Raw genomic sequence first — 13,063 nt, forward strand, 5'->3', positions numbered from 1 at the left:
ATGAAAGTTTGATATAGTCTAAAAATTTGGGAGGTTTTAGTACCTTGTTTTCCCCTTTATGTCCATTGTAAAAGTGCAATTTTTAAAATTGTTTTTTTTTTGTTCCACATTTATTTGAAATGTAAAAATCGTTTAAATATTTACTTAGATGTGTAATCAATACTCTTAAGCTAAAAAAATATTGGGATCTACATTATTAGTGCTTATTTCTTTGTTTGAACCATATCATAAAACTAGTATCTGGATTACCTCCCTTTGAATACCAGTGGGAATATTTTCAATGAATACGTTATTTTGTCAATAAAATATTACAATGAATATTCTATCAATGATAATAAATTACAATATTGGGGAAAACACACAAAGATTGTGATAAAACTCTTTTTATTGAAAAAATGAATTAAAAAAAATATATTTCAAATAATTTGCTGCGGATTCATTTACTGCATTTGTATACAAGAAAAATGGAGGGAACAAATGACTTCTGCAGTTTCAGCAGGTTAGGAGACTGTTCTGGCCATATCATCCATTTTCGTGACTGCCAAAAAGATGTTGTTGCCCACCTTAGATATCTCAAAGTGTGCACTACAGGTGCAAACGTAAATGAGCAGGATCTAATACTGTATCGCGCCGGATTATTTGATGTTGATGCAGCCTGCAGGCAATTACTACTTATTTGCAAAGCCCATAGAGATTCACTTGGGACTTATTGGAAAACAAACAGTTTGAAGTGTGCCTATCCAGTCCATACAACAAAGTGTAAAGGAGATAGGGCTATTGATTTTAAAACATCGAAAGAACTATTTTTCCTTTATCAATCCTTGATACCTGTTGGAAGTGGCCATGGTACATGTAAGTTACATTTTGTACATGTACATTTAATTCAGGTTGTGCCCTTTCCCTAATATGTGTCCATTACCGGTAGGCTGCCAAGCCTACAGAACAGGTACATGTACACATGTAGTATATATGGTAGACTCAAATCGAAGCCCAATTTAATTTTATATGTCATAATATAAAACAAGCATCCAAATGAACGTCTGATTTTTGGCTCCTCAAATCGACGTCCATTTTCGAGGAACTGCTGCATGATATTTTGCAGCCAATGACTTTATTTATGGCTTTTTTGTGTCTTTCGAAATATAAATAAAATACAGAAATAATTGCAGGATAAAGACAATAACTGCTAAAAGCTCGCATACACCTAGTTTCCTAGCATCGTACAAATACAGCTGATTTTTAAAGACACTAGTTATAGCCTACATGTATATATTATATGCAGTAAGGGAGCTACCATTTGGTTTTTAGGGGGGGGGGGGTTTAGGATGAAAAATTTTGTCCTGCATTTTTGTTTAGTTGTAATCTCAGTCCTGCCTTTTTATTTTTCACTATATTTGCATTGGTCCTGCATTTTTACAAGTTTATCTTAATTTTTTTGCCACCCAGTTGCTCATCTTGCCTTTTTTTACTCAAAACTCCTGTCCTGTCTGTTTTTACCCAGAATTCCTATCCTACATGTACCTATAAATGTTTTTGTAGCAAATGTGCAAAGGACAAAATCCCACACAATACATATAAAATATACAAGTTTTCAATCAATAGGGCCTTTATTCCTGTTCTCCATCTTGATATTCACCCCACGGTCTTCAACATTGAAAGAATCATTGTACCCTACAAGATGGCCACTAGAATGAATAGGGTCCGCTGAAACAGTACTATTGATAAACATAACCATGTTCAGGTTCTTGCTCTCTCCCCACTGTGGCGTGCCTACTGGGATGATATGTGTGTACTGCATTTTTCAAGTCAAATGCACCAGGGATACAAGAAAAAATGCAGTGATTTTAAAAGAAATTACCCCAAAAACAAGCTTTGAAGCTACAAATGTTGGAAGCACTCAATGAATTTCAAAACTTTTAATTACGGGCAGGTTTGCTGATGCCAAATAAATAATGTGTGTGTTTCCTATTACATCTTTGAAAGAAATAGGGTAGGTACATGTAGGTAGTGATTCTAGTAGGGAAATCCTACTTTTAAAAACAGTGCTTATTGAAAAATGGCAAAACAAACTTTAAGGTACATGTAGGCTATTTTTAAGCTTAAATATAGGGAAGTAGAAAACACACATATTTTTTATTTGGCCTTACACATACATTGTATTTGTCAATTACAGTCATATATTTCCCAACAAAAGACCAATACATATAAAACGAAACAAAAATGATAGAAGGCACTTAGCACATTGACATATAATATATTAGGCGCGGATCCAGATGGGGGTTCTGGGGGTCGGAACCCCCCCCTTTTTTTTTGGACAATCAATGCATTTGAATGGGGACATATAGTTGGAACCCCCCCCCCCCCCCCACTTTGTCCTGGGTTAGGAACCCCCCCTTTTTAAAAGGGCTGGATCCGCCCCTGCATATTATTATCTATGATGAGTTTATTATATGTAAAAAATCATAGCAGTTTTAAAATGACACAAAAAAAACAAAAACGATGACTAGGTCAATATTTTGAAGAAATAAAAAAAATACTTAATAGCCACAGGAGGTCAAATTTATTTATCAAAGAAAAAATGAACAAGTTGTAGATAAATGAACTCGATCTTTTTGTCTGTTTATGATTATTCCATATTCTGATTACATGAATATCTTGACTGACTTGAAATTTCCCATCTGTCAGACCTGTTTTCTTTCCCTTAAGTAAAATTCCGAATATTTTAATCTGGATTTTACCAGGGCGTTTTTTTTTTTATTGTATTTACTTCCGATAGAAATTTTTCCTTTGTTTATATTGGCCTTGTAAAATTTGTTTATCTTTTTTAAAAACATTTTGCAGGAATATGTAAGCCATGTAGAACTTCTCACCCTCATGTGATTTCTACAAGGAGTCAAATGTACCGGACAACTTCATGTGGGGATGATACAGAATCAATAGAACTTGCAAATTTAGGTATGATATATATAAGTTGTTGTCTACTCTATATAATTTCTGTTATCCAGTGAACATAGTGAATCTGTAAATTTATGAAAAGCTTTAAGAAAAGCTTATGGTCTACGTCATAATTTCTGTTATCCAGTGTATCTGTAAATTTATGCAATCCTACGTAAATCTTACATTCGAAATTGAAGTCAACTCGAAGTTCAAATCTAAAAGTACAAAGAGCAAAGCTGCGTTATCATCTATCTTTTCTGGTTCTTGCATCCGTCTGTCAGTTTGTCCGTCTGTCCCGGATCAGTTTGAATTATTTAGTCAAGGAAGTTTATTATGAAGTAAAAGTCACACTAACTTGAAACCTAGTCATGCTAGTACACACGTCCCTATAGCATGTATAGCTAATGATAAGATTTTTATACCCCCGCTTTAAAAAAGGGGGGGTATACTGTTTTACCTCTGTCTGTCCGTCCTTCCGTCAGTCCGTCCGTCAGTCCGTCCGTCAGTCAGTCCGTCCCATGAAACTTTCGTCACATTTTTCTCAGGAACTACACATCCACCCTTTCTGTACTTTGGTATCAACATTTATATATGTCAGCCATACCGTGTGATGCGTTTTCAGATTCATCACTTGACAACTTCCTGTTTACCGAACACTTGTCTGATTTTACACATGATAGCCAAGTTGAAAATTTTTGTCACATTTTTCTCAGGAACTACAATACAAGGATTTCTGAAATTTGGTTTTAGGATTTATATAAGTCAGCTATACCGTGTGATGCGTTTTCAGATTCATCACTCGACAACTTCCTGTTTACCGAACACTTGCATATTTTTACACTATTAATATTATCCACTTGCGGCGGGGGTATCATCAGTGAGCAGTAGCTCGCAGTTTCACTTGTTAATCAAAATTTAAAGTTCGGACTAGAAGTTATATGTATTAACTCTACAATAAATTTGAACATTTAGATTAAATTTTGGCCACGCTTTGCTAATGCAGCTTTCACTTATTTTTTTTTATTTCTGCAGCATGATACTTTTATTTTATGAATTGTTTTGGTGTTTTTTAAGAAACTTTTTTATAATTCACTTTCTTCATGAATAATTTTAATGCCAGTCTTTTTCTTGATTTTTAATTTTAAATTTAAACTAAATATATATATATTTTTTTTAACAGATATTTATCATGAAGATGATAAGGATGATTCATGCAATAACCATACAAGTACTAAAGATTATGAATATGCCGCAGAAAAAGAGGAAAATTTCACAAGTGCCAGTCAGACTTCTGATTGTGCATGTAAGTAAATTAAGTAATACAGAAAACCAAAAAGTTTGTTTATGAGAAAGTTTGGGGACACTATGAATAAATGATTATGGTCCAAATAGCACAGTATGATACATTTACCGGAGATGAAAATTCCAACCTTTCAAGGGCTACCAAATTGTTTAAAAAAAAAAGACTGATATTGTTATTTTGAGTCAGCATGTTTTTTTTTAAATATCTCTCTGATTTTAAATTGTTACCTCTCTTCACTGAATTACTAACAAAAGCACTATTGAAACAATTTGTCGGAAGTATATGATAAAGAGATTAATGCATGACCTTTTCCATATCAGCCTGGGTATCATCCCTTGACCCATATTGGCACTCAACTAAAGTCTCAGGGTGATATGGGGGTCACTGGATGATACCATGGCCGATATAGAAAAGACCATGTATTAATCTATATATAAGAGCTACATGTATTGTCCTTAAAAAAGTAAAAAATGACATTTTCTCTGGATGTTTAGCTAATTATATAATTTGCAGTGTAAATCATAATAGATAATTAAAAACTTTTTGTTTCACTCTTGGGTAAAAAAATGTTAATGAGATTTCTAATTTTTCCAGGTACGCAATTCAGGCATTATAGAGCCTCTATTAATATTGGTGGATCCAGGGGGAGGGTTCTGGGGGTTGGAACCCCCCCCCTTATTTGGGGGCGATCAATGCATTTAAATGGGGACATATAGTTGCCGCCCCCCCCCCCTTTTGTCCTTGGTTGGGAACCCCCCTTTTTAAGATGACTGGATCCGCCCCTGATTAATATTTATTGCAGAAATAACTAATATTCATATACATGTATTTATTTTTCAGCTTATTTTTTTCCAACTCAAAGTACTGCCACGTTGAGCAGCCATGAAGAATGGGAACCTGAAATGTCTTGCTTAGAGAAAGTCAATGCTGTCATCAAACTTGTTTCTGATGGCTCTTTTCCACTATTGAGGTAATGTTATTTTTTGAAAATTTTTTGGTCGTACATTGGTATCACGTCGTCATAGTCGTTGTCTTCTGAAGACATTTGGTTTTCGCATTCTAACTTGAGTAAAAGAAAATAAAAATCTATGAAAAGAAAGGTTGGGATTGATTTTGGGTGTTTTGGTCCCAACAGTTTAGAAATTAGGGGCCAAAAAGGGCCCAAATAAGCAGTTTTCTTTGTTTTCGCACAATAACTTTAGTATAAGTAAACAGAAATCTATAGAATTTTAATACAAGGTCTATGACTACAAAAGGAAGGTTGGGATTGATTTTGGGAGTTTTAGTCCCAACAGTTTAGGAATTAGGGGCCAAAAACATTTCCCAAAGAAGCATTTTTCTTGTTTTTTGCACAATAAATTTAGTGTAAGTATATAGAAATCTATCAAATTTTAACACAAGGTTTATGACCACAAAAGGAAGGTTTGGATTGATTTTGGGAGTTTTGGTCCCAATGAATTAGGAGTCAAAAGGGTCAACTATTTAATCGCAATCCAAATTCAGAGCTGTATCAAGCTTAAATGTTGTGTCCATACTTGCCCCACCTGTTCAGGGTTCTCCCTCTGCAGTCGTATAAAGCTGCGCCCTGCGGAGCATCTGGTTTTACATGACTGCACAAAAATGTATTTGTAATTTTATATTGCTATCAGTCTATCATGTTAGTGTCATTGTCAGTAGACATTTGGTTTCTAGACAATAACTTTAGTATTTATAAATGAATCTCTATGAAATTTTACCAAGAGGTTCAGTACCACAAAATTAGGCTTGAGATTGATTTTGTGGGTTATTGTCCCAACTGTGTATAAATAAGGTGTCAAAAATTGTCTGAAAACAAAACTCAGTATTCGCATCAGCACAGTATTGCACAACAGCAAGAAATCTTCAATTGAAAATAAAACGGTACAAATCTTTTTACCAATTTCAATGGGCATTAATTAATTTAAAATGCAAAAGATTAATATAGCAACCCTATTTAGATTTATGGCCCCTGACCTGACAATGTTAACTGTTCCTGCAGTTTTTGTCAATATTATACATGTATGCTTGAAAATAACAGAAGAATGATGTTTAAAAACAAATTTTTAAACTTTGTAGCTTAGTTCATCATCCAAGATGGCTGCTTATTTTAACTTAGGACCCTATAGGAATTACATACAAATGTCTCCTTTTAGAGAACCACTGAATGGATTGAAACAAAACATGGCATGAATGTTCCTTATGGGGTGCTGACTAAGTATTGTTTATTTTTATCCGATCCATCATCCAATATGGCTGCCAGCAGGGGACTTAGTTTAACATATAGGACCCTATAGGAAATACATGCAAATTTCTTCTTTTAGAAAACCACTAAATGGAATGAAACCAAACATGGTATGATTGATCCTTATGAGATGATGACCAAGTGTTGTTACTTTGTAACTTGATTCATCATCCAAGATGGCTGCCAGCAGGGGACTTAATTTAACTTAGGACCCTATAGGAAATACATACAAATGTCTTCTTTTAGAAAACCACTTTATCGATTGAAACAAAACATGACATGAGTGAATTTGAAAATGGGACCAAAACTTAAGAATCTACATACACAGTTAGATTCGGCATATCAAAGAACCCCAATTATTCAATTTTTTATGAAATCAAACAAAGTTCAATTTTGGACCCTTTGAGCCCCTTATTCCTAAACTGTTGGGACCAAAACTCCCAAAATCAAACCCAACCTTCCTTTTATGGTCATAAACCTTGTGTTTAAATTTCATAGATTTCTATTTACTTATACTAAAGTTATGGTGCAAAAACCAAGAATAATGCTTATTTGGGCCCCTTTTTGGCCCCTAATTCCTAAACTGTTGGGACCTCAGCTCCAAAAAAAAAAATCCCAATCTTCCTTTTGTGGTCATAAACCTTGTGTTTAGATTTCATTGATTTCTATTTACTTATACTAAAGTTATTGTGCGAAAACCAAGAATAATGCTTATTTGGGCCCTTTTTTGGCCCCTAATTCCTAAAATATTGGGACCAAAACTCCCAAAATCAATCCCAACCTTCCTTTTGTAGTCATAAACCTTGTGTTAAAATTTCATAGATTTCTATTCACTTTTACCAAAGTTAGAGTGCGAAAACTAAAAGTATTCGGACGACGACGCAGACGACGACACCAACGTGATACCAATATACCACCAAAAAATTTTTAATTTTTGCGGTCGTATAAAAACCAAGTACAAATGTAAATAACTGTTTTTTTTTAAAATATCAAATATACAATTGGCAAGGCTGATGGTAAATTGAAAGGCCCAAGTAAAAAATTGTATAAAAACAAAATATAGTTATGACAACTTTGAGGCAAATTTTTTGCCCTAGGTGCACTGTCTTCTCCTTTTCTAGAAACATTCTCAAGTTTAACATGGTATTACACTGTCATGCCTGTTATTTTTTACCCTTGAAATAAATTCACAAAAAAAAAAAAAAAATTTTAAAGAAAAAAAAACCTGACCCTAATTTTTGAATGGATGTAAAAGGAAGCACAGAAACTTTTTCTTTTTGTCGAAGAACACACTAATGAATTCATATTGGATAAGAAGTGTACAATGTTATAACTTTAAAATTACTACAACTTAAGTTTGTATTATTAATATTTTTTTACTTGACTATATTGTAGATACTGGAAATGCCAAAAGTTACTAGAAAAGGAAAGAGTAAAATAAGACCAAGAAAGAGCCTTAAGAGGAAGCACAGTGAAACGAATAATGAAAAGGTTTTCATTTTTTTTCTTAATTTTATGATGTACAATATGAATAAATGAATAAGAAGATGTGGTATGAATGCCAATGAGACAACTCTCCATTTAATACACAATGTAGGTGAAGTAAGCTAGGAGTTTTACCAAATCAGCTGTAAAGGGCCCCAAAATGGCCAGTAAAAAACTTTTCAAGCCAGAAAAACAACAACCTTATTATAACGTATACAAAATATAAATGAAAACTACACCAACACACGAAAACAACAGACTGAATTAGAAAAGGTTTATATAAAATGCAGCAAATTTGTATGTTTTAAGTTCATCTCCCTTTTGGACTCCTCAAATGTACATTTTACATGAATGTTGAACTAAGTAATAATATATAAGCTTTAAAAGTCCAAAGCTTGCTCAAAGATCCTTAAACTTACTAAGTTAAATTTTACATGTTTAAAACTGAGTTATGTAAAATTGACTTTCTTATCTGTTATCACCTATATTAATTTTAGATAACAACATTGGAAATATGTGTTTATGATTAGTATATTTTTACAGGAAAGAAATGAAACAGAAGATGCTGAAGACAATATAGAGGAAATAAATGAGCAGAACACAGAGGAAAATGCTGCTAGTCATGACCAGATGAATGAGGTAACAGATACATACAATGTATATTCTTTTATTGTTAAAATCACTATCCTTTCATCTTGCAAAAGAAATTAAGGATGGACCAATCTTTCTAGACTTTGACAATATTGTTCATAGATATAAGAAGATGTGATGTGAGTGCCAATGAGACAACTCTCCATCCAAATAACAATTTAAAAAGTAAACCATTATAGGTCAATGTACGGCCTTCAACATGAAGCCTTGGCTCACATCGAACAACAAGTTATAAAGGGCCCCAAAATTACTAGTGTAAAACCATTCAAACGGGAAAACCAAAGGTCTAATGTTTGTTTAGGTTTTGTTAATGTCCTGTGTTGTTAGTGTCTTTATACCCCAAAAAAACCAAGTTTTTAGGGATATATATAGGAATCACCCTGTCGTCCCTCCATCCGTCTGTCCATCATGTCTCATAAGTGCAACTCTTCCTTAATATTGATGAAACTTCAAACAGTTGTAGTACACAACCAAAGGATGTGGAAAAAGGAAAATATTTCTGGATGGAACTATTTCAAGGGAGATAATTGAATTTACATGTACTTAGTTAAATATACATCTAGCAATAAATGGCAACAAGTCTTGTTAGCGCAACTACTCCTAAAAAGGTTAATACTGATGAAACTTTACCCAGTTGTTGTACACAACCTGTAGATATGCACGAAGGAGGATATTTCTGGTCTGATTTTTTTCAAGGGAGATGATTGAAATTACTTAAGTTTTAATACCCACAAATTCGTTCACAGTATACATGTATGCATGATATAGTGATTCAATTCTGCTGTTTTTCACTTCTTTTATACAAATGTAATTTTTCTTTTGCAGACTGATGACTATACTTGTGGTGAATGTGGTCTAACATTTGTTAGTCTACATGAATATAACATTCACCAGGACATTGGAAATCATAATATCAGGCACGCTGATCGAGTAAAAACTTTTTGGAGTAGTAAATGCACTAATATAAAAGAGTCAATGACAAGTGTTTTTTTCAAAAGCAACTGATGATCAGACACCACAGACTAAAACACAATGTTCACTACATTCAGGATGGTCATTGAAAGGAAGAAGAATGAATAAGAGATTTAGCATAGCTGTAAAAGACTATTTACTTAATTTATTTATGGAAGGTGAACAAACTGGCCGAAAATATACTCCAACAGAGGCTTCCAAAAAAATAAGAGCAGTCAGGGATGAAAATGGGAATAGGCTTTTTTCACCAGAAGAATGGCTGAGCTCACAACAAGTACAGGGTTTATTTTCCAGATTTGTCAATCAATCTGGAAAAATTCCTAAAGAGGAATCTGATGATGAATTAAATGATGCTATTATAGAAATTACTCGTCAGGAAAATGAACTTGAACTAATTCATTCCATTTGTCAATGATTTTTCTTTTATGCTGGAACTAAAATATGTATTGCAATGTTTTGACCAACCTATTGTGATATTCCTTTAGATTTATATTTTGTATCTGCTTCATAATTTTTATCTAGCCATCATAGTACAAGATTAAAAAGTAGGGATGAAGTGTAAATATTCATGACACAAAATTCTAATATATATATTTATGTATTTGCATGAATCATAGCAATGCATCAGGGTTTTAGCTGAGGTGCTACCAGACTATTGGGGATGGCGGATAGGGTTAAAGGTGTTAAAAATTGTTTTCAAGAAAATAACTCAAAAAGTTTATATCCCTGTCAAACCCTAAGAAATTCTGTTTCTTATGAAGTAAGCAAGCAATGCTAGTCAGTCAGAGCTCTGACATAAACAAGTCAGAATAAAATGACTTCTTCAAGTCAGAAAATGTTTTGAAATTCTGACCTGTACGGGTCAATTTTTGTTTTGCGTAGTTTTCCATCGAGTCCGTCAAACCAGAAGATATTTTGAATTTGCCGCCGATCTAAGACACATACGATCACGTGGTTTTTTGCGAGAGATCATGTGTTTGAGAGTCGTTGTTTTGGGAGTTTCTCGAACGAGAAGTTATTGAAAATATAGTGATTATTTACGTTTTTTTAGTGAAAATCTAGGTCAATGTGGTCATTTTCAGAAGGTAATACATATTACTTCCGTATTTTCATGGCCATTTTAATATTTTTTGCGTGTGAAGAAGGTCTTTGCAAGTGATTTTGTTGCTGTTTCATGAAGGCGCGTGACCTGTAAATACGGACGCGTGGCCTTTGAGATGACCTGGTGTCTGACAATTCTGACTTGTTCAGGTCAGAAAATGTTGTTATGATAATGAACTGTTATTTTTGGGAGACAACTCGTGTTGTCTTAAACAGTATTAACATTAATAACCAGTCAGTGCAATTTTAAAAGTAAAATTATTGCTTAGAGCTGAACATCATCACGTGATTTTTCTATTTTTAACTCAATCATGAATTGACTTTTTAACCTTTCCGAGTTTGCGGCTTATAAATATATTGGTTTTTCGTTTCTCCCAATGAGAAAAACGATCTTTTGAATATTGATATTAATGAAATGAAATGGGAATAATTTTAATAAAGGAAAAGGGAAGGGTTTAACTAAAGAACCGAAATATTTTTTTATTTTTTTTTTAAAATGATTTTAACTTGAGAACATTAATAAAGAGATTCACAAAACGGGTTTTTCAATTATGAACATGGAATATGATAATTAAAAACAAATCAAATGAAATGTAGGGTAAGTCTCCAGGGATCACCCTACCCCTGTCATTTGACAATGTTGAACAGTCGAGATCCCTGCCCCCTAAACTCAATTTGTTCTCTCTGTAAAGTATAATGAAATATACCAGGCTAGTCTCTATGGGTTGCCCCACCCCTTGTCATTTGAGAATGATTTTATATCTTGAAAATGGTTGAGATCCCCACCTGTAAACCATATATATTCTTTTTTATAATGTCAAATTGATTTGAATGAAATATACCGGGCTAGTCTCTGGGTTTACCCCCTCCCCTGCCATTTGCGAATGAATGTTCTTATATTTTGTAAACGGTCGAGATCCCCACCCCTAAACCATATATATTCTTGTATGGGAAAATAAAACAAACCAAATGCAATATAGGGGAAGTCCCTTTAGGGGGGGGGGTTCACCCCTACTGTGTCAAAACATGTAAATGGTCAAGATCCCCACCCCTGAACCATATATATTAGTGTAAGGGACAACAAGACAAATCAAATGAAATAAAGATAAAGTCCCTTGGGGTCACCCCACCCCCTCATGTTTGAAAACTTGTAAATGGTTGAGATCCCCACCCCTTAAGCCTATATATTATTATATGGGACAATACAACGAATCAAATGAAATAAAGGGAAAGTCCATGGGGGTCATCCCCATCCCCTTTTTGAAATGGTCTGGATCACCACCCCTAAACCATATAATATTCCTGTTTGCATTTCAAGAAGATTTGAATGACATACAGGGTCAATCCCTAATTATATGGCATATATGTTTTCCTATGAAGTTACACATCTATAATTCTTACCCCAGATGCTTAGCCACATAAAGCATTAACCTTTTATTTGAAATATAGATAGTCTTTGTTTCTACAGAAGTGAGAAGAACATTGGAAGTCAGTATGTTCTGACTTATAAAAGTCTGAATGTTCTGACTTATGAAAGTCTGAATGTTCTGACTTTAATTTAATAAGGCCAGAAAGACTCAGAATGATCTGAAGATAATGACTTGTTTTTAATGTTTAGAATATTTTAGAATATGAATGCTCTTGTCATGCTAGTACCATACGAAACCCTGACAAGATTTTGTTCCCAAAAAAATATATATTAAGAATAACAAGTGTACAATTGAACATAAATTACAAAGTTATAAATGTTGCTAAAAAATCTATTTAAAAAACACCCAATAGATAGTTGTAGTGAAAATATTATGTATTTATATGTACCACTTCTTGAAGGACAACAAAGTCACCAAATTTAGTCTGATTTTCTAAGTATTTTCTCATCAACATTTTTTTAACAGAACATGATTTGACCTGTTTAAGTCAGTTTACAGAAAAAAAAATCCGATCAAACTAGGTTTCTTTATCTTAGCCCCCCCCCTTTTTCTCCTTATCTGAATCTGCTACTGTTGAGTTAATTAATTGATATTTTTTTTTAAGAAACAATTCAGTCAAATGGTTTTTAGAATAATGTTTTTTACAACCAAAAGTTCTATATGTTAACTTTACAGAAAAAAAGTCATGAAAATACAGATATAAAATAATTGTTTAAGATATAAATTTGATTAAATTTGTTTAAAAAAAATACATTTGAATATAAAATATACCAAATACATTTTTTTATAGTCCTCAATATTGTGACTTGAGGGGACCATATTTCATCAGTCTTTTATCTGGTTTGTCATACATTTTAAAATCAATATGAAAATTTTAGACTTAAAAGTTGACACAAGTTTAGCTTTGACTGACTCTTTGAAGTC

General features: G+C 33.3%; 2 protein-coding genes across 5 annotated transcripts in view; one reads left to right on the forward strand and one right to left on the reverse strand.

Moving 5' to 3' along the window:
- Positions 1 to 13,063, reverse strand: part of LOC143082611 (uncharacterized) — a 125,680-nt gene that overhangs the window by 88,565 nt on the left and 24,052 nt on the right. The window lies entirely within an intron of this gene.
- On the forward strand, positions 436 to 8,624 carry LOC143082609 (uncharacterized). Of its 4 annotated transcripts, XR_012980422.1 has the most exons (6): positions 436 to 846; positions 2,842 to 2,955; positions 4,118 to 4,240; positions 5,081 to 5,210; positions 7,896 to 7,991; positions 8,529 to 8,624. XR_012980422.1 is itself a non-coding variant. In XM_076258372.1 (5 exons), the coding sequence occupies exons 1-5, from the start codon at positions 465 to 467 to the stop codon at positions 7,939 to 7,941; spliced, it is 795 nt and encodes a 264-aa protein (XP_076114487.1). In that variant the 5' UTR covers positions 436 to 464; the 3' UTR covers positions 7,942 to 7,992. The 4 variants fall into 4 exon arrangements, 2 of the variants coding, with proteins under 2 accessions (XP_076114487.1, XP_076114488.1); XR_012980423.1 differs by lacking the exon at positions 5,081 to 5,210; XM_076258372.1 differs by lacking the exon at positions 8,529 to 8,624 and having other exon boundaries at positions 7,896 to 7,992.

The sequence above is a fragment of the Mytilus galloprovincialis genome, chromosome 7 (assembly GCF_965363235.1).
Source record: "Mytilus galloprovincialis chromosome 7, xbMytGall1.hap1.1, whole genome shotgun sequence".
NCBI classification, from domain to species: Eukaryota; Metazoa; Mollusca; class Bivalvia; order Mytilida; family Mytilidae; genus Mytilus; species Mytilus galloprovincialis.